The sequence below is a fragment of the Pleurodeles waltl genome, chromosome 2_1 (genome assembly GCF_031143425.1).
Source record: "Pleurodeles waltl isolate 20211129_DDA chromosome 2_1, aPleWal1.hap1.20221129, whole genome shotgun sequence".
In the NCBI taxonomy this organism is placed as follows: Eukaryota; Metazoa; Chordata; class Amphibia; order Caudata; family Salamandridae; genus Pleurodeles; species Pleurodeles waltl.
Window position 1 is genome coordinate 212,155,971 of NC_090438.1, and position 21,902 is coordinate 212,177,872.

Genomic DNA, 21,902 nt, shown 5'->3' on the forward strand with positions numbered 1-21,902 from the left:
AACATTACTCTGGATCGTCCTGTTTCACAATAAAACATACCTTTTTGAACAACGAAGACTTTGTACTGGTGACGAGCTGAGAACAGGACGATCCCCCACGTGTGCAGTCATATCTTCATTTGGTCTCTGCCTGCGTTGCACATGCGGTGAAGTTTTCCAGGTCTCCCAGCCCAACCTCCAAACCTTGTCTTGGCATTTCTCCATTTCCCAGTGGACCGCCTCTGAATACCCAGGTTTGGAGTATGCTTGGGGGACCCAGCACGTGCAGCAGGAACCGTTGTTAGAAGGCGCGTGTCTGTTTACAGCCGATCTCCGCATGACACATGACATTTAGTCCTGCGTTCTGTTTCCTAGCAATGCTTGACAACGTCAGCTCGTGTTCGGAAAGGCATCCGAGCTGTGGTTTATCCTGCGTACGCTGCACCGCAGTACATGTGGGCCCACAAACATTTTGTTTCCAAGCAATGCAAACCTGGGATTTGGTTTAGTTTTTCATCGTTGTACCACGGTGATACGCATACCTTTATATTTGTGCGTGTCACCATATCTCTTTGCAATCAACTTCGTATCGACTGGTGCACAGTGATACGCACACCAGAATGAAAATAAGTTCAGTGATAATGTGCTTTTCACTCTATTTCAGTGTGGATAGTGTGTGTGGCGAAAAACACAGCATACCTGCATTAATTTTCTGGATATGACATTGAAGTTGCAAAAGATTTTAGTGCACAGTGCAAGTTAGATAACTTGCATTTGTACATTTAGTCATGCAACATTCTATAATTCCACTACCTGTTTTTACTCCTGACCCTGCTTTTTCTGAGTCGGATTGGGAATTATGGAGAGATGGTTTTGAGTTGTACCTGGATGCCTTGGATGGTGACACTTTTACACATAGGAAAAAGTTTGCCATTCTTCGGCACTGTTTGGGATCCGAAGGTCAGAAAATTTTAAAACACATACCCCAAATATGAGTTCAGTTAGGAGAAGGTGCAGGAGATGGAGGAACTGACAAATATGCTCCTGCCATTAAATCTATGGATTTTAGGTTTAAGGCTTGCAAGAATGTCATTATGGACAGGCATAAATTGTACAAGAGAGCTCAAGTTTCAGGTGAACCTGTTGCAAATTTTGTGGGGGTGTTCAAAATACTTGCTGTTACATGCGAGTTCAAGGCATGCAAAGATGAAATGATACGTGATCAACTGGTAGAGAAAATGAGTAGCAAATAGGTGGAAGAAACTCTGCTGTCCACCCCGAACTTAACTCTGGAAAAAGCAGTTGAAATTGCAACTAGAGTAGAGAATACAACTGTGTATATGGAACAAATGAGTATTTCGGAGGAAAAATATTTGCATCAGAGTGTATCATTTGTGAAAGGGAAAATGAAAAGTAAAGGAAAAGAAAGGGTTGAAACGGAAAAAAGAAAATTGGAATGTTATCGGTGTGGCAGTGTGTCCAATTTAGGTACTGCAAATGTGTGTCCAAAATGGATAAAAAGTGTTGCAAATGTATGAAAAGGGTGCATTTTGCCAGAATTTGTAGGATAAAGGTAAAATTGCACCTGGAAATGTTCTTGTAATCAAAGATGGAACATCTGGTTTTGAGGTAACATCCAGTGATTAAGATGAAATCTTGACCATTATTGATGCATGTGAAACACAGGAGGAAAATGTATGTGGCATAACATCTAGGAAGATTAAGAGACCATTTTGTGACCAACTTATTAATGGGAGGGGTGTGAGAGTGATGGCTGATTCAGGCTCACCTTTCACCTTGCTGAGTGAACAAAATGAAGGGAATGTTTTAATCATATTTGTCTTAAAGATTCTTGCATTAAACCTCTTGGGTATGGTGGAAAACCTGTAGAAGTTGTGGGGGAATATGAAGCAGAATTCAATTTTCAAGGCAATATTGCAAAAGGTGTGGTATATGTTGCTACGGATGACACATGTTTATTAGGTTGGAATGATCAAAAGAGTTTAGGAAATGTACTTGATCCTAACAATACTGCTCAGGTGATTTTAAGGAAGGATTACAAGTCTGTGTTTTCTATCAAAAATAACATATGGGAAGGTGAGTTTTTGGAAGTGTTCCAGGATGGACTTGGAAGGTTCAAGGGTTTTTCTCATAAGATCAAGAGGAGGGATGATGATGTTCCAAGAATACTTAAGGTGCATAGAGTTCCTTTAGCCTTAAGAGAAGATTTAATGAAGGAGCTTGACAAACTGTGTCGTCAAGGAGTGATAGAAAGATTTGAATCGTCTGATTGGGTTGCTCCTATTGTTATAGCTCATAAGGCAAATGGGTCCATTCACATGTGTGTGGACTTGCGTGATTTGAATAGTCAAATATGGGTTGATCGCCATCCCTGACCTAATATTACTGAGATGCTGTCCACCTTGAAGGAGGCCAATAAGCTCAGTTGTTTTGGATATGGCTTTGGTTTACCATCAGATCAATTTACATCCGGAGTCTAGGCATCTAAGTGCATTTATTACTCCGGAGGGTTTATTCCAATTCAAGCGTGTGCCGTTTGGGTTGGCCTCTGCCTTGGCTGAGTTCCAAAGGTAGTGGTTAATTTGTTCAACAATATTCAGGGAATTGTGGCATTCCAGGGTGATGTTTTAATTTTTGGGAAGAATCAGAATCAACATAATGAGAGGCTGAGACAAGTGTTATCCATGTTAATGGAAAAAGGGGTTACTCTCAGTTTGAACAAATGCAAATGTAATGTGTCCTGTATAGATTATTTGGGATACAAGATTTCAAGGAATGGCGTAGAACCTAAGGTCAGTTTAGTTAGGGCAATTGAGAATTTCCGGTCTCATGGAAACAAGGATCAAGTAAGGTACTTTATGGGGATAGTAGAATTTTATAGTAGGTTTATTCCTAACTGTGCTGAGAAGTCATTTAACATGAGGAATTTGTTAAAGAAAAATGTCAAGTTTGAATGGGGTTTGAATTGTGAACAAGAACTTCAATTATTAAAGGATGAAGTAGCTCAGGCGATTCTGTTAAAACCATTCGATCCTATGGACCAGACTATAATTATGACGGATGCCAGTCAAAGAGGCTTAGGTGCAGTTTTATTGCAACGGAAACAGGGCAAGAATGAGGTAATTGCATTTGTTTCTCACAGCCTGAGAGGTGCGGAACCTATGTATTCAACAATAGAAAGAGATGCACTTGCGTGCTGGTAGGGTATTATGCATTTTAAGACTTACTTGTGGGGCAAGCATTTTATAGTTCAGATGGATCACAAACCCTTAGTGCAGTTATTTTCTACAAAGGGAGAGGACATGCTCCTGGACTGGCCAAGTGGCAATACAGATTGCAAACTTTTGGTTACCACATTGAGTATGTACCTGGTGCTAGGAACTTGTTAGCAGATTGTCTTTCACGGCTTCCCAGTGAAAATATGAGCAGTAAAAATGATGTAGGATCGAGTGAGGATGACGTTGTTGTATGCTCTGTTGGAAGTTGTCTGGAAGGAGTTGTGATGGAAGGTGAATGGAAGGTTGCGTGTGATGCAGAAGAACAGATGTGTGAAGTCAAACATGGTTCATCGCAAGGATGGACAAAGTTGAAATGCAAGGAAAGTATAAGTGAAGCTTACAAACAGATTTATGAAGTGGTAAATCATATCTTGATGCGTTCAAGTGTATTAGGGGTGCCAGGGAGTCTAAGGCGCAAGATATTAACTTTGGCTCATGAAGGGCACATTAGTATGCGTGCTATGAAAAGGAGAATCCGAGAGAATTTTGGGTGGCCCGTGTTGGATAAAAGTGAGGAGCACTTTGTGAGGGATTGTGTAATGTGTGCTGTCAGCGACAAATCTCAGTTCGCGCTACCTACTCCAGTTGAGACGATAAGGGTTCTGGCAAACCGTGGAGTAAAATTGCTATGGACATTATTGGTCCTGTGGTGCTGTTGAATGGCGTGACGGAATATGGATTAGCACTCATGGATTTTTACAGTCGATGGCCTGAACTCAAATTTGTGAAGGTTCCCAATACTACAAAGTTTATTGAGTTCCTGGATTCGGTGTTCGATAAGGAAGGAATACACAATGCAATTGTGACTGACAGTGGTTGTCGGTTTGTGTCAGCGCAATTTGCTAACTATGTGGCACTTATTGGCATCAAGCACACAAAGACTTCATTGTATCATCCTAGAAGCAATGGTTTGGTGGAATGATTCAATAGAGTTGTTAAGGATAATGTACAGTTAGCTAAGGCAAATAGTTTAAATTGTAAATTGGAGCTCAAGAAGTTGGTGTGGGGCATGCATACAACTCCCAACGAGGATACAAAGGTTTCCCACCTTTGTGTTGTTGAGCAGCAACTAAGTTAACAAGACAATGGATAGGTGAGTTTGTCATTGACAGGGAATTGGTTGAAAAGGTGAGTGAAAGAAGGGTGCAAGCTCAAAGCAGGTATATTGGGCAACTGAGGAAGACAATTTGTGTAAAAGTGGGGGATTAAGTGAAGGTAAAAAGTGTCCAGAAAATTCAGATGGGGGAGTCAACGTTTTCGTCACCTAAATTGGTTGTAAGAGTGCTTAAAAATGCTGTTAAATTTGATGATGGAAAGTGGTGGAACAAAGAAAAGTTTTCAATTGCTTGGAAAACGAATGGTTGTAACAAAGAAGGAACAAGTGGAAGCAACAAGCTTGACAAGGAAGAGGAGCCAAAAGTAGTTCCAAGAAAAAAGACATGGACGAGAAAGCATCACAATTATGTGCTTAATGTACCCACGAAAACGTAATGTATATCATCTGTAAAATTTACTGTATATCTTTTGTTATGTGATTTAATATTAGGGAAACAGGTATGGGGTGTAAATTGGTGTTCTATTCTTAGGTTTTAGTTTTGATTTAGTGCTGGGGTTTAGGTATTAAGCATGTTTATTATTTGTTTTTGATTAGGGAAAGATGTGTTGGGTCTCAGCTTAGCTCAGAGTGTTGACATTCAACAACTCTGAGAGTGTGAGCTTGTGGAATGTTCGAGGTGGAAAGCGGGCGGTTGTGAAAGAAGCGGTGAGAGGAGGAGGGAGAAGAGGTCAGGTGGAAGGAGGTGTAACGTTACTCTGGATCGTCCTGTTTCACAATAAAACTTACCTTTTTGAACAACGAAGTCTTTGTATGCATCTCAAATAAAAGCAGTGACAGCTGTCTGTTGTGCTCTTTAAACACTTTGAAAAACGTTCTTAATCTATTTCCTGAATTCACAAGGACAATGGTGGTTCATTCTACTAATACCTCAAGGATGGACTATGCCAACATATTCTACTTGGGTCTACCAAAATATCTCCTACAATGGCTACAGATGGTAGACGATACTGCAGTCAGGGTTCTGATAGGAATTCCTAAGATGGAATTCCTCTCTAAGCAGCTAAAAAATCTTCATTGGCTCCCTGTTTGCCTGTGCATTAATTTTATATATCTGCATTTCAGTTTCGGAGTGGGACACACCAGCGGACCTTGTTATCTGAGAGGCAGAATCCAAGAGTATCATCCTACTGGAACACTTTGATTCACAAACAAGCTTCAACTTACAGTCCCAAGAATTTGCAGGACTCGCCACAGCAGCTAATCTTAATCGTTTTTGTTCTTAGCCCCCTGGCTCTGGAATGCTTCACCTTCGAGAGTCCAAGAAATAGCTAACATATTAACTTTCAAGAAACACCGGAAGATTTGGCTGTTTCAGTCAGCCTAGTAAGCCAGAGTTAGGACACTTTCTTTAGCTCGTAAGCACCAGGACATCTGCTTCACAGCTGTGCACTTTATAAATATTTCATTCATTTATTTAATTCAAGGTCTGCCCACCTCACTTAAAATCGGACAGACATTCAGTATATGAACAGTGAAGGCTATTTCATCTCGTCCGCTGACATACGACTCTGATGGTATGACAGAGTGGGGGCCCTATTAGAGGCCTGGCAGTTTTTCCTCCCACCCTTTTCAGAGTATGTGGAGAAATGGACAGTTTTCACTGTCCGTCACTGCCAGTTAAAACTTGATGGCAAGGGGTGGTGAAAATTGTGAAATGACCCCATTCCATGGGAGACAATACCCAAAGTGAGGTCGTTTTTGCTTTTCCCAAAAAAAAAATCTTTCTTTGTGATTTCCTTGTAAAAGAACCCATTGAAAGTTTGCTTCCTGGCTTCATCATATTGACTGAGCCATCCGTCACACTGCCAATGTGATTACAGAAACTACCAGACCAGAGGACATCTCAAAATCTGTCGTGGGTACTCCATTAGGGTGATGGAATACTTTACTCTGTTACCCTGAGAGAGTAAATACCTGTCTGCCAAACTCTAAATCATGCCCTTAGTCCAGGGGATGAAATCTACCAAAGATGTGGAAACTATCTGCGAGACTTTGCCTGTCCCACAGTTCGAATATCTTTTCTTCTATGCTTTTCCCACCAAAACCAATGCCTTCTGCAGAACCTTATCCATATGTTTTTCAGCTTCAAGGAGACTTATATGAAGACAGACTGAATTCTAGCCCCACTGTAGGGTTTTAACTTTCATTTTGAAGAATAAGTCAGAAGGTAAAATATTTGACTGGGACAATAACTTGGTGTATTCAACCCGTGCTCCATCTCAGACAGCCTTACATTACACCAAGGTCCTGGTAAGCCACAATCAGTGATTACTGACTGGTGTCTTTCGTCCTAAGATTTAAAAAAAACATATCTCTTGGTCCCCTTGTTAGATTTTTATCCTTTTCTTGTAATTTTGTTTATTTAATTTTACTGTATTTACTATACCTTAATACATTGGATTAGGATATTTATTGGGTTATGTTTTGGGCTTTTAAATATTTTGGTATTTCTAAGTGCTTTGAACATTTTCTGAAATTGAGCTTGTCTGCTCTGTGACATATCTACTAGGAGTTGAGTTCAGGTTAAATATACTGAAACCATTGTCTGGACCGAAAAGGTTAGTGGACTACATCCACCCCAATTGATATTTCTCATTCTTGCACATTTCTCCGAATTTCCATGTTAATCATTTCAGTACACAATGTGACCTTTTCCTTAAAGAGGACTAGGTGCCACCTGGTTCACTCAAAAGATAAAAAAAATGTTCATAACTACACATAGCTGATGATTGGTCTGTAATAGGGAAGTTTGTTTAAATACTGTTTCTCTGAAAATTCCCAAAGATTCGCTATCTCTCTGATCTAGACATTGGCCTGAAAACCAAGGGAATTTGTTGAAGTAACAAAAGCAAGATGAGCTTCCAAAAGTTTTAATAAAAAAGTTGGGTTACTAGGAATTGGTCATTCCCGTGTTTAACAACCATATAAATCAAGAAACATATATTCAAACCTCTAATTGTACTGATCTCAGGGCATGTTCATATCATACCATTAATTAAATGAACAGCCATTTATTAAAAGAATGATTTTATATTAGCCACGATCCCCCTGGGGATATCTTCTCTATGTAACTTTAGGAAAATGATTGTTCACACACTTTGTGGATTCATTCAAACCAATTAGGTAGAAAGGCTGTTGTGTCAAGTGATCATGGAGCAATCAGCACATGCCATGCGGCTCCTCATTTCAGCATTCAGGCCACTCAGTATGATTATCTATTCTGTGGTTTCATGGCACAATTCCTCTGGCAAGGTCTTGTCATGTTTTTGGTTGCTGTTATATAGCACAGCTCTGGACCCTCTGAAACAACTGTACAGGTGGAACTAAAGCTGTACTCTTTTTACCATGAGTGAATACCAGCTAAATGGCCAGGCGTTGACATGAATACATGTTGGTAGCAATCAATCAATAAAATGTGGGTATTCATCTTTTCACTTGTACCTCAGTGGTGGAAGACTACCTACTGGGTCTCCCCATTAAGATCTGTGTGATTTGTCAAAACTGGCTGTGGGTCCACCTTCCATACATAGTTCATTGAGGAATATTTTAAATTGTTTGTTCTAATTGTTACAGGGCAATGGAGACAGCCAGACCTCATAATGACCTACTTCTGTTGAAGCTACGGGCCCATACAGGCACTTGGAATGAATTGGGGTCAAATAGCTCTGAAAACCCAGGTATTTTAAGAGGCATGTTTAATGAAGAGCACTACTCCTAATCATGTACTGCAGTATAGAAGGTGCATGATAACATTCTGCCTTGCATATGTGTGTCCTCTCCTTGTCATCCCGTAGTATCCCTGGGTTGTGCAGCAGCCATGCCTGAAACAAATTGTGGCCTTCGATAAAAATTTAAAAAAACCAAAGTGTAACTGCAGGAGAATGTTAAGGTGGACACACCCAGTGCCTTTTTCCTTTATCAGCATATTTCCCTTTATCCTGGTCAGTGATGTTGTTTCAGTCTGTTCACTCAGAGGGATTGATACTACACAATGGGGACATGTTTGTCTTGAAACAATGAAAGTAAGGCAGTTCATGCATGTCCCTGAGAGTAAGGCATACTAAAAAAATCATATTTTTTATTGCTATAGTTCAGTGCTCTTATGAGGTCACAGTAGGTAAAATTACTTTTAAGAAAAACGTTTTAATTTCTTAAAACATGCGATGACTTTCAATGAGCTGTGTATGATTGTGCGTTGTTGCATTGTCTGGAGACATCACTGTTGTGAAAACTTGCAAGTCCTCCCAGTTTTTGTGCATACTCAACTCACAGGTACTTACCAAATGAAAACCAGCAGGTTCATTTGATCAAATTTTAGACCTATTGTTGGAAATTGTATTACTGGTTGACAGCGGTGAAAACCTACAGAAAACACAATCTTTGTCAGGGTGAAAGACAAACAAACCCCAAATTAACCTGTGCGTAATACTCTGGTAGCTTGGCAGAAAAGCAGTCAGGCTTCACTTAGAGGCAATGTGTAAAGAATTTATGCAGCATTTCAAACAGTAATACTGTAAAAAATGCAACACAAGAAAATCCCACACCAATTTAGAAAAAATAGGGTAAAAGCTAATAAATTACTTGACACCAAAATGAAAGAAATACAATCAGTAGGACTGGAGAGATGCAATTTAAAATAATTCAGGTAACTAAAGCACCTGAAAGCATAAAGTGCCACTCAAGCCTACCTGGTTGTGTGAGCCTGGGTGAACGTCACAAGTTCAGGAGGACCACAATGGGGCACAGGCCGGATACAGGTGTCAGGTTAGTCCTGCAGATAGAGTTACCTTCAAAGTCCAGTGAAAAGAGTTCTGTTCATGGTGGAAGGGGCTGCAAGGAGCTGAGAGAGCACTGTAGATGGTCATCAATATACTGTGACGGTCCTGTTGGGCGTTTCAGATAGTTATCACTGTAACACGAGGATTGTAGAGTGTTGCAGACAGCAGTTGTTGGACCTTTGCTTTGGTGGTTAGTGCTAGCTGTTGATGCTGTAGTACAAACTACAGATCTCATGATGCCAGGCATCATGGCAGTGAATGTGGCACAATGAATCAGGTTTGCTGGACCTTATCATTGCCAGGAGGCGTGGGTGGCAAGATCTTAGTGTGAATAGACCTGTTCTCATTGTGGAGATCCCAAAACTTCAGGATTGCTCCTTTTCTTTGGAGAGGAGTTTACCCGATGCTACACCAAAGGTTCAGGCCATTAGCATCACTTCAGCCTGGGATGACGTGTTCAGGTCCCCTCTTCCTTCTCAGCAAGAAGGGCAGCAGAGCAGCCGAGTATCAGGGCAGCTGTGTGACAGCAAAGCAGCACACCAGTTTATCTTCTGGACTATCCACCTGTCAAGGGGTGTACTGAAGAGATGGGTGTCCGGTTTCATTATTTATACCTGGTGCCCACGCTGAAGTAGGAGATGTTTCTAGAGAATTCCCTTTGATGTCCTTGAAGTTTTGTGTCTCCCCTGCTCTGGCTGAAAGCTAGTAGCATGAATGTTGCAGTGGTGGCAAGTCCTTTGTGCAAAGACACTGTACAATCTTCAGTTACAAATGGGACTATGGCCAGCTCTTCCAAATCATCCTGCCAGTAGATGCCTCATCCAGGGACACCAAATCCCAATATTGCCCAGCTGCCAACTATACCAGCCATACGACCCAGGCACAGGCTGCAGACACCAAATGATAGGGCAGGAAAATGCCAACTTTTTAAAAGTGGAATTTTTTAAATTGTAACTTAAAATCCAACTTTACTAATAAAGATGATTTTTAACTAAAAATTTTCTGACACCAAATACGAAATGTATTTTCTGTTCCCAATGAAAAGTTAACACACATTAAATGTAATAAGGTTATCCTATGGGAGATGTGCACCTCACAGTAGTGAAAAACAAATTTAGGGGGTTTTCACCACCAGGACTTGTAAAAGTTAAAAATACATTTCCAACTCTTTAAATACACTGCACCCTGCCATCTGGGCTTTTATAGGGCCTACCCAAAGGCTGACATATGTATTGAAAAATATGGTTTAATAGCAGTTTACAACTGCACAGACAAGCTGCAATGGCAGGGTTTAGACATGTTTAAAAGACTACTTCAGTGGGTGGCACAATCTGTGCTGCAGGACCACAAGTACCATTTAATTTACAGGCCTTGGGTACATGTAGTACCACTTTACTTGGGACTGGTCAATTTTAACACATTTAAAGGAGAGCGCACAAGCACTTTAGCACTAATTAGCAGTGGTAAAGTGTGTTGAGTCGTAAAAGCCATTAAAAACAGGCTAAAAAAAGGAGGGTGAAGGCAAATAGTTTGCAGAAAGGGCCAAGTCCAACACCTATTGTCTCAATAAAATGATGTAAATGTCCATGTTAAAGGGTTTGGTTACTTAGACTGTGTAATATATATACAAGGTACTCTGGATGTGGGCCCACCTACTCACTGAGCCACTGGAACCAAGCTTTACCTGGCTGGTGAGCCCTAACCATGGCAAAACTGGTCCTATGTAGAGTGTATTCTGGTTCAGGGAACACCTGGCCTCGTAGTTCAGTCTGGACTGTTCCCATTGGAGCAGAGTCAAGACTGATGGGCCTCCGGATGTGTCCTAACAGAGGTGGCTTGCTGTCCCGAGCAATTGCTACTGATTGAGAATAATTCAAGCATGTCATCCATCACCTTCCTGATTTTGCATCAATTAAATGTTGCAGAATGGGTGAAAATGCTGAAAGATTTACAGTGGAAAACAACACAACACATTGTTTTATAAAGCTTACAAACACAGTCAATTATTGCAAGAAACACTGTAATACTATTACAAAGAATGTTTTGAAGTGATCCATGAAAACGATAATCATTCATTTTCAGGTTTTCAAAAATGCACAGTAATCAAACTTTTACTTAACTAAGATAAATCAAGACAAACATCCAGAATAGGATAGAAAGTTGCACATACCCTTAATATTTCTTCCACGCAACTGGAATCATTAGGAAGGACGATCTAGATAAATAAAACAGCACACTTAGCATTTTTATAACTGGTTGTGGTCAATAATACTTAAGTTCATGACATATGATAACTAAGTTTAACCATAAAATAAAAGCATTCTTTGGAAAGGTGCCCATCTTTTTTATTTGCTTTCATGTCATAAATCTGGAACAGCTGAGTTCTGTGCTTCAGCACTTTTCACAAAGATTTTTAGCCCCTAGGTTTATGGCAAATACATAGGCTTGGTAATGGAAACGGATTGCTGAGGATTCACAAACATTTTGTATGGGCATTCCTAGGCTAAGGGCCATATTTTGTGCATGCTTACCCAGAGAGTTCACTTTTTTTTTTACTCTGTTTAGTTGGTATGATAACTCTTTGCACTGTGTAGCTGCTATTCAGTGCTCTGGCCCTAACATGTTACTCTTAAAGCCAATTTCAATCTATTTGTATAACATTCCCATCAAGCCGTGGTATACAGAGGAGAAAATGCATTGTTGGAGTTCGGCAGAGTGGGAGCACTGCCAGAAATCAGCCGTCCTCTTGCCCCACCAAAGATGGAAGTACCCTCATTCTATTTCGAGTCAGAGGAAGTGTTGTGCTTCAGCAGTGTACACCTCAGGCATGCTGAGGGTCTCCATATTGCAGTGATGGCTGTCCCACCCTGCTGGTGGTGGGGCACCCATCACTGATTTCCCCTATTTCTGCCATGCTGGATGGCCCCCCCACAGACGTGGCCAAACCTTCCTGCGCATCAGGCGATTTATATTTTGTATTGAGAAGACAAACTCCTGCTTTGGGGGCTTATTTTCCAAATATAGTTCGCTGAGTGGATGGCTTAAATATGGAGCCCACTTGGAAAACCTTCAGGGCTATGAAGGGAGCTGCGATTATCGCACATATTTTTATACAGTTACTTTTCCACTAAAGTGAGAAAAACTCTCATTTCACCAATGAATTAGGTTTTGAGAACTAAGTGACATAACTCAGGTTCATTTATCTAGCAGGTTAGTAACAATAGATATGTATTAATGATTTGGTATTTTACTCAGGCCTGTGCTAGGAGAATGTGTTGCGCCTTCAGCTAATTGTATATATTTACTATTCGGCCTTGGAAGGCGTAAAGTTCTCACTTTAAGTTCTCACTTTAGGGGTGCCTCAATGCATAAAAATAATTTTACCTCATCTCATAAGCATTTTTCCTTCCTTGTGTCACTATAGGGCTTTTGCCCTGCAGCCCAGCCAAGGCAAAGTGGTGCTCCTGGCAGCTATATCTTTTTATGATATATGTGTGGTTTAAATACACACTGTAGCCCCCATAGTAATTTAACTTCCATGCCATTGTTGCATTTTCTTCTCCTAATACCATGACATGACATACAAATTAAACAGATAAATGTAGTTAAATCAGCTTTACCAGTGACATGTCAGGGCCAGAGTACTGAACAGCAGCTCCAAAGAGTAAAGTGCAATAGAGTAATGATATCATCTACAGCAGAGGCAAGAAAAAGGCGAATTGTTTGGGTGAGCATGCAACCTGTATTAGAATCTTTCTGAGAACAACATTGACACATTTTTCATGCATACTTTATCTTGTATGAGGTCTCAGGGCTGAAGGGAATGAAGCAGTGTGGTACATGGTTTGTAGAGAGAAGACTAAAAATTGGGCTTGATTAAGATTTATTATATTTAAAAAAGTGAATTGTTCAACTAATAAACGACTATTATTAATAATTATAATGATTAATATGACTGTTGAATTATGGTTAATTATTTTTGAGTTATTTAATAGTTAACTGATTTATGATTTCTCTAATTTGATGTAAAATACAGTCCCGATTGTGAGTAATAATGTTCGCCTCGACTAACTAAGGGTCACGTAATTAGTAAAGCTTCCAGTAACCTAGGAGCAGAAAGATAAGAACAGCAACAGGCACTGGCTAAGCCAATAGGTCTCCCTGATAAAAAAAGAAAAACCGTTTGCAGTGCTATTTGAGAGAGCGCACGCACGGGAGTAGGATAAAACGAAATACAGAAAAGGAGGGAGAAGACATGAACTTCTATAGAGTGCTGCAAATAATGAAAACAACTCTGAGGTATGTGATGGAAGGATAGAACTCATTCAATAGGACATCTGTGCAACCAAAATGCGCTTGGGCAAAACAACTCAAAACTAATGAATTAAGTCATTGAATCAGGAGCAAAACACTGATACATAGTAAAGGATGTCAGTCATGACCAACAGACTGACACAATGTCTGAACTCACACGCCCTTTGAACTTCACTTTCATTCACACACACCCTTACACATACACTCACATTTACAAATACAGACGCTCTCTCTCACATAAACACCATTATCCTTAAGCATGCACACAGCATACATTTAAAATAGAATACATTTAAAAGCATTTCCTTACTTACCTCAGCTGCCAGGGAAGGTCATGTCCCAGCTAATTGAACTCGGTTTTTATTACACTAATAGTGAATAATATGATATTATTCACTATTAGTGTAATAAAAAAAAATCAGAAAACGAAGAGAGTGGAACCTCAACCAATGTCTGAAGTGTCCCTGGCACTGATTTTGCGACTCTGAGGTCAGGGGTCACAAAGGCAGTGCCAGGTGATGCAAGGGGCAAGTTAGGGGTCGCAACTGCAACCCTTGGTGACCTCTTAATGACGTCCATGCTGGCAAACCAACCTCCTTTTGTTAATGAATCTTTGTTAACGCAGACCAGTTTAAATATTATTTTTGTGTGCTTTTCAGGTCAGTTGATTTTAGTTCATGCAACATAAAAACAGCAAATATAACTGGTATGGAGTGAAGGACAGGACACAAGCAGAACTCAGAAGGTACGTGTTGATTTGCAGTGCTCTCCCTTTGAAGGTGTCTGATCTGACAAACCGAGCTTGGTCATTATGGGATTGAGGCAAACCATGCAACAACCTCCTCTTTTTAATGATGCGGAAATAGTGCACTGAAGTTAGTAATTCACATTTCACTTGAAAGCTGAATAACACTGAAGTTCGTTTAGGAAGCCAAGTGTCAAAGCCACAAAAAGCTAATTCCATAACTACTGAACGTTCTACTGAACTGGAAGATTTGGCATAGGTGTAGAACCTTCATTTGTTTGTGAATATGTAAAACTAAAATGTTACTTTGCATATCCATTTATTACGATTTATTAGGATAGCTAAACAAAACGAAGACAGCTGTGTTGGAGCACTTCTTGACCGTACAAATCTCTTAACAGTGAAAAAAATCGTAGGGCGTCAGTACCTCAACACATCAGTCCAAAGACTTGGAATGGCTTCATAGGCACAAAAAACCCTGCAAAGGGATGAATGGCAATGTATGGATTAGAAGTTGATAAACCATATGCATATATTAAACAGACAATTAGTATGAGAGGTACAAGATTATCAAGACAATTACAACTTTCTGTATGCATTAGGTGTATTTATTCTCTCTATCCTGGGATGGAGAAGAGGAATCAGCAGTGTAGATACATGCCTCTTCTTGCATGATTGCACCCATTTTATGGACTGATGCAGATGTTTTTCGAATCTGTGTACTGGGACTCTGCTAGAAAGGCCACAGTGCATGTGCTCTAAACCCTAAAATATGAAAATTGTGTGTGATCATATTTGGCATGCTTAACTTACCTGTAAGTCCCTGTTATATGATACAAAGTGTGCCCATGGCACGTACATTACATTTCACCAGTGGACTCCAACACACATTGTGCCAACACTACAGTGGCCATGCACACCATGACTGCAGGCCTGCCATGAGTAACCTGAATGTGCCAGCTTAAACTGCAAATTACTGAAAGCTTTACTGATCTAACAAGGATAGTGTCATCATTATTTGTGGTGGACTACCACCCACTCCAAAAAATAATCCACTTTCTCACAAGCAGTATAACTGTTTTGAGATTACAATGCATATAATTGACAGCTCAAAGCATAGTTTTAAATGGAGATGTTTAGGATTTATTAATTGAGCCTTCCCTTCTATAGAATAAGCTTAGTCCATTTTAAGTAGATATGTGTCAGTTACATTTACATTTAGCAATGGAGCAAAAAAACAAATTCTCTCTATAAACTCAATACCTCAAGATGGGCAAGATCAATGAATACTTGGGTAGTTTTTCCTAAGCAACAAGACCTTGCTGAGCCGTGTAACAACTGAAAATATTTACAAAGAAAACTGGCTTCTCCTAGGAGCAGCTTGAAGGAATCTTTTCAGCTTAACTTACAGCTATGTTAAAGATGGGTTACAAAGATTCTATATATTGGATATCATGTGTAAGCATTAGGAAAGTATGCCTGGACTTACAGTCACTCTAGAAAAGATAGTCAGTCATTTTTACAAGACCAACACAGACCTTTTGCATATCTCCTTGACACATTTGATCCAGCAGTTCAGTGTCCTATTAAAACCAGAGTATCCTATGCAAGCTGGTGGAAGACGAGCTGGGAGCTGGCGAGGATCCTCAGACACACTATTAGAGAGGGTGAGGAGGTTTTGACAGTCTAAGTGTGTTTCATCAATGCTTGACCTTGTGTAAACCACTTTGGAGATCTTCATCAGGTAGTTGAAGGTACTGAGCAAGAACAATAGTGCTGCGCATGAAAGGACTAACTTGTGTCAGAGGTCATTGCAGTTTAATGGGATACAAGTTGACAACACAAGTGTTTCATCTGCCACGTGGATTGATATAGATTTTGAACCACTACAGCGATAATGCAAAAGTTGTTTTGCTGTCAATAGATGGATGGCTTTAATAGAGCCATTTGATGATTTCATTGATACACTATAACAGAGATAGATAACAAAAAGATCATCAAATACCTCAAGAATCTTGAAGGTGTAAAAGAAGTCAGAAAGAAAATGCTGCAAGCTGATGAAATTACGTGTAGTCAAACTAAAGAAGCCTTGAAACTCAAGTTCAAACTAAAGAAGCCTTGAATCACAAGTTCAATCCAGTGAAGGATGTAGATTATGAAAGGTACATGTTCAGTCAAGAATGACAAAGAATTCGTGAAATCATGGGTGAATTTGTTGAGAGACCGATACACTCATAAACACTGCAGATTCAATGAATTTAATGATGAAAAATCAATACGTATCAGAGTTATTGACGGATGCTTGTCAGAATCATTGAGACAGTTAATGCTGAGAGAAACTCTTAGTCTGGAGCAAGTTTGCATGGCTGCTAGAGCTGAATAATGTGCTGATCGAGAAGCTGCTGACATGGAGCCCAGAGATGCCCAAAGTAAGTAACTCATATCCCAATTAACACTGTTGAAGCCTACATATACTTTTTTGTGAAATCAAACACAGCAGCTGCGATTCCGTTGGGGCCAAATATCACTGCCATGAGTCAAGATAATGACATGTTAAAACTAAAAGACATTATTACTCATCAGTCATAGAATCAACATACTCAACTTCTTACCAGTTACAGCTAAGATCAAAAGTATAAAAATGTCTAAGATGAACTGTCTGTGACACAAGAAGGAATTAACCTGAGGGTTCAAGCATTGTCATTCTGGAGAGTGTGCAACAGCAGGTGATTGAAGTGGCCCATGGAGGACATTGTGGAATTGTTACCACTAGACGAGCTGGCTGAGATTGAGTCTAAGAGTTAAAGACCTGTCACCTAAGAAAATTGTTGTCAGAGTTGCTAAACCATGCCTAGGAAAGCATTGCTGTTGACTTTTTCAGCCCACTTGACAATGGACATCAGCTGATGTGATTTTGGATGAATACTCTTGCGTCCCAATAATTGAAGATCTCTCATCTATCACTCAGGATAGAGTCATTGAGAGATTAAATTTCATCTTTGCGACATGGGACATTCCTACAATTTTTAAAACAGACAATGACCCACCTTTTATTAGTAAAGAACTCAGAGAATTTCTCAAGCTACTTAATATGAAGCATGAGAAGAGCACACCTCTTTGGCCACAGGCTAACAGCCTCATTGAATGTTTCATGATAACATTATAGAAAGCTGTTCTGCATGCTGCATTAGAGAAGCTCAACATCAAGACTGTCTTAAATTCGGCCTAATGAGCTTACCATTCAACTCCTCACTTGACCACAGGTAAAAACCCTGCAACATTGATATTTGGGAGAGCCATGATGACCAGGTTATCTCAGTGAAACAACATCAGATCCAGAACTGATAAAACAACACATACAACAGACTTGAGTCATAAACAGAAAGTGAAGGCCTGTGAAGATCATGATGACATGCAAAGAACATTGTCTTCAAACAAAGAGATTAAGTGGTCATCCGTCAGTCATGAAAACGTAAATCAGATGCTCCGTTTGATGACCAACCATCTCATGTGGTAACAAGCAAAGGGCACATGATGAATGCCCACAGTCCAGGGAAATCCATTACGCGAAAATCCTCGCACTTCAACACACTTGTCGAACACTGATGTCAACATAGAGACTGCCTCAGAGAGGACATTGGAGAATCCCAGACTGCTATAGCTCCTATATTTCGAGGCAGCTCATGGACACTCTGGTTACTGATTCACAGTTTCCGAAGACACAATCGGGATGAGTTATCAAAGCACCAAGAATACTCATTGAAGAGTTATAATGTGTATATGATGTAAAAAAGGATTGAACGATGAAACAACGACTTCAAAAACAACTACTGCCTTAACAACGAGGTCGGAACACCGACCTCGTTGGTACTACTAATGATTTTACCACGAATGCCTTAACAACGATATTTCGTTGTAAAGGCATTCCTGATAAAAGCATTAATAATAGGCACCATTCACCCTACATCCCTCACCCCACCACCCCAACCCCACCCCAAAACCTAAAACGCCCTGACCCCCACCCCCTCCCCAAAACCAAAAACGCCCCACCCCCCCAACCCCACCCCAAAACCTAAAACCCCCGAACCCCCACCCACTCCCCAAAACCAAAAACGCCCCACCCCCCGACCCCACCCCAAAACCTAAAACCCCCTGACCCTCCACCCCCTCCCCAAAACCAAAAATGCCCCACCCCCCAACCCCACCCCAAAATCTAAAAACCCCCACCCCCTCCCCAAAACCTAAACCCACCACTTACCTTCGCCAACTCCCTTCTTTGTACCTTAACCACGCATGTTCGTTGTTCAGAACATACGTAGTTAAGGCACAAAAAACCGGAGTCGTGGTTAAAAAAAGCGTTGTTGCGCTTTCGTTAGCCACGACTTTCGGAACAAAAAAGTCGTAAAAAAGGATGTTTCCCGTAAAAAAGTGCAATTTGTTTCTTTAACAAAGGGGGATGTTGTGCCTTGTGAGCATGTGAAAGATTCTGTAGAGAGATGACCTAACTGATAGAATGCAGTGAAGTGAATTCAGGTTTAGAATGTTGAGTTCATGGTTACACACAGAGGCATAAAGACATGTAATACATAGCTCCATGTGTGGCATATTCATTGACAGGCACCCAGGCTGGGGAAGATGCTACACTGACCACCCATTGAAAAGGAAAAGCAAATATAACAGTTAACTTAGAATTGACAGGGTTTTCTAAAGTGATCTGCAACCCACTTCAGTCTGGTGTGTGTTATATAAGCCCACAAAAATAAATAACACAATAAATTAAACAAAACTAAAAACTGATAATTGCCACTTTTTTTAAACGAAAGTGAGCCCATTTTACATTTCCAGTAGTGGTGAGTGCTAACTCTAATGAGACATTAAATTATGACAAACACAATTAGAAAGAACAAAATAATTAACCTTTCATGAGGCACTAAGCCCAACTAGAATGTCCATAAATTGCTAGTGGTAATTTTAAACACACTAAGATTTCTAATACTCTGTTTGCATACCCGTTTATCCAATAACACAGAAGCTGATACCGTTCTGCCTGTAAACGAGGCCATTAACTGTAATGGCATGGTTTATTTGACAGCACCTCCATTCAAATACAATAAAACGCAATTAATTTGCATGCTGTGAAATGTCTCTCTCAATTGTTTGTAAAAACGTTTTATTCCTGTGAAATCTTTGTAAGAACTGGAAGCAGGAGGATGAGAGGAGCCTGATTTTGTTGACATCCATGTCAAGACAGCTCAGATTTTCGTGTTAGAATTTGTCGTTATTTGCGTTTACATTTTATAGAAAAATATTCCCTTTTCAGATAATTCTGAAGACAGCGCTGTTGAAGATTTATGTGTTACTAAGATGGTATTGGTGATATACTTAACATACTATGTTTGCAAAATAACTGCCTTTGCAGCTACCAGCAATAGGAAAATTGCTGTAAATCCTTTTTGCCCATGTACTGAACCAGCAATACTTACACGCACTTCCTTGAGACCTTGCATTGACATGGCTAGAGGGCATCAAACTAATTACATATCCACTTAGCATAGATACGCACACAGAACAATCACGTTACATACTCTGAAATAAGCTGCAAGATGAGCCACTTTCAGGCAAGATGAACCACTTTAAGGCAAGATGGGTCTGTTGCCAGGACAGTGAGATAATTACAGCATCCTCTTAGTACAGTGCGTTCAGCTGAACTGCTGAGCTCTTCTAACATGTACACCGCCCATTAGGAGTCTTACATTGTGTTCGCAGAAGTGACAATGCTGAACAAAAGGAGTGCAATTAAAGGACAGCAAACCAATGTTTTATTCGGTAACAGTGAGACATTTTAGTGACCTCTGTCTATTATTAGTCTCAAGTGCTGTATCACAGTCATAGGTAAAGTTTTCCTAAATATGAATTAACACCAAAAGCAAGAGAAAACCAGAACATAGCAAATAAGTGAAATACATATAAATGTTGTATTTGCTATAGGCGGTAACTCACTCCTCTGTGGCTCACTAAGAAAACTGATGCATTTCTTGGGCATATGTCATATTTGAGAATACTGGGAGTCTGACAGTAGCAACACAAAGCTATACTCAGTTGATAGCAATATCTCTTCTTTGGTAATCACATGACCAAGAGGCCACAAGTGTCCACCAAGGCAAAGGTAGATGTTGTATGAGATTTCAAGCACACTGCACAACTTTAATGATGAACACCCCAGATTTAAGAAACCTGCACAAGTACAATGCAATGCTGAATGAGAAGTGCACACAGGAAAGGTCAGCCAGTGAAAGGCGATTGGTAGGGGTTACTTGTTAACGCTCTTTTGCGTATAAATAGTTCCTTTGTTCTACTAATCTATTTTCATGGTTTACTTGCTTAGTTGTGTTCTGGATTCGTAATACTCTGGTGGCAATGAAGATAAAAAAGATTTGAAGAGTAGCTCTCGGTGTAGGACTAAACCAGTGCTTAGATTGTAAGAAAAGAAGTGCCAGGGCCCTCGTCTGGACGCCACTGTCTCTTGCACTATTCATTTCCAGGCCAACGCTGCCAGTGACAGTACAAACACACCTACTAACCATCACATTCCTGTTAGTGTGAAAATTCAGACTATTTCAGGCCCCCATAGCTATAAGAATGGCTTGGGTGGCAGGCATTAGTCATTTTTAATTCATGTTGCATTAATAAACAACTTTTGTTGTGCCCATCTCTAAATAAAACAAACACCACCACCATCTGGTAGACTGTCATAAGAGCCTGTGTTGGTAATTAAGTGCCAGTGCCCAGCACCGGAAGCCACCAGTTCAAATTAAGCCCTGGACCAAGCTAAGTTATATATTTCTGATATGGTTTTCTTTCATTACACTTTATCCTGCCACGTAAATCCAGACCCAAAAAGTGCATGCCTTTACATTCAGTTGTTCAAATTCTTTGAAGATAATTATTTGCTGTTAATGGAAAGACAAGGTGACAATTACCTTGCCTGAACTAGTAGTCACATCCCTATTGGACACTTATGTTTGAATTTGTGATGGTTGATCTGCACTGGATTGTGATGACCTAGTCAAGTGTGAATTATGGACCATTGTTCATGTTTCACACTTCCTTAATGACCAATTTCCTGCATGTTGCAGAGAATAGGAACTTGATGTAAATGTGGATAATATCTAGCTTGTTTATGTGTGAGGGAAAACATATGGCATAACCTATGATTTTGTGTGCATTTTGAGTTTGCTATGAAACCGATAGAACTGCATGCGTCTCTGAAGGTGCATATTATTTATGTTGCCATTCAATTTCTGTGCTGTGGAACAATGGTGTTGTGAAGATACGTTTTGACTAGTCGGTTATAACCCCGCCTACAATGTGCTTATTTGTACAGTGAAACAGAGGGAAGGAGTTCTCTAGTCAAAGTGGCTCCTTGCACGGGTCATAATCTTCAGTTGATACTGTTGCTTTAGTTTGTTTTGAAGATTGGTATAAATACGTCAGTGGAGCCTGTAGCAGCCAATCTGGGCAACTTTATAACAGCAATGTGTTGACATTGTTTTCCTGGTTGGGATATTATCTCTTTTGGACCAAGGACATAGTTCATTCAGCAATCATTGGTTTGTTCACTACCATTTTTAAAAAAAATTCCAGCAGAGCCACCAAAAATACCTAATTTA

General features: G+C 40.1%; 1 protein-coding gene across 3 annotated transcripts in view; it reads right to left on the reverse strand.

Moving 5' to 3' along the window:
• The window catches only part of AFF2 (ALF transcription elongation factor 2), a 928,871-nt gene that overhangs the window by 493,349 nt on the left and 413,620 nt on the right, over positions 1-21,902 (reverse strand). For all 3 annotated transcript variants that reach the window (XM_069212416.1, XM_069212415.1, XM_069212418.1), the window contains exon 4: positions 11,344-11,388. In XM_069212416.1, the coding sequence (XP_069068517.1) occupies positions 11,344-11,388 (45 nt within the window). The remainder of the gene's footprint in view (positions 1-11,343; positions 11,389-21,902) is intronic.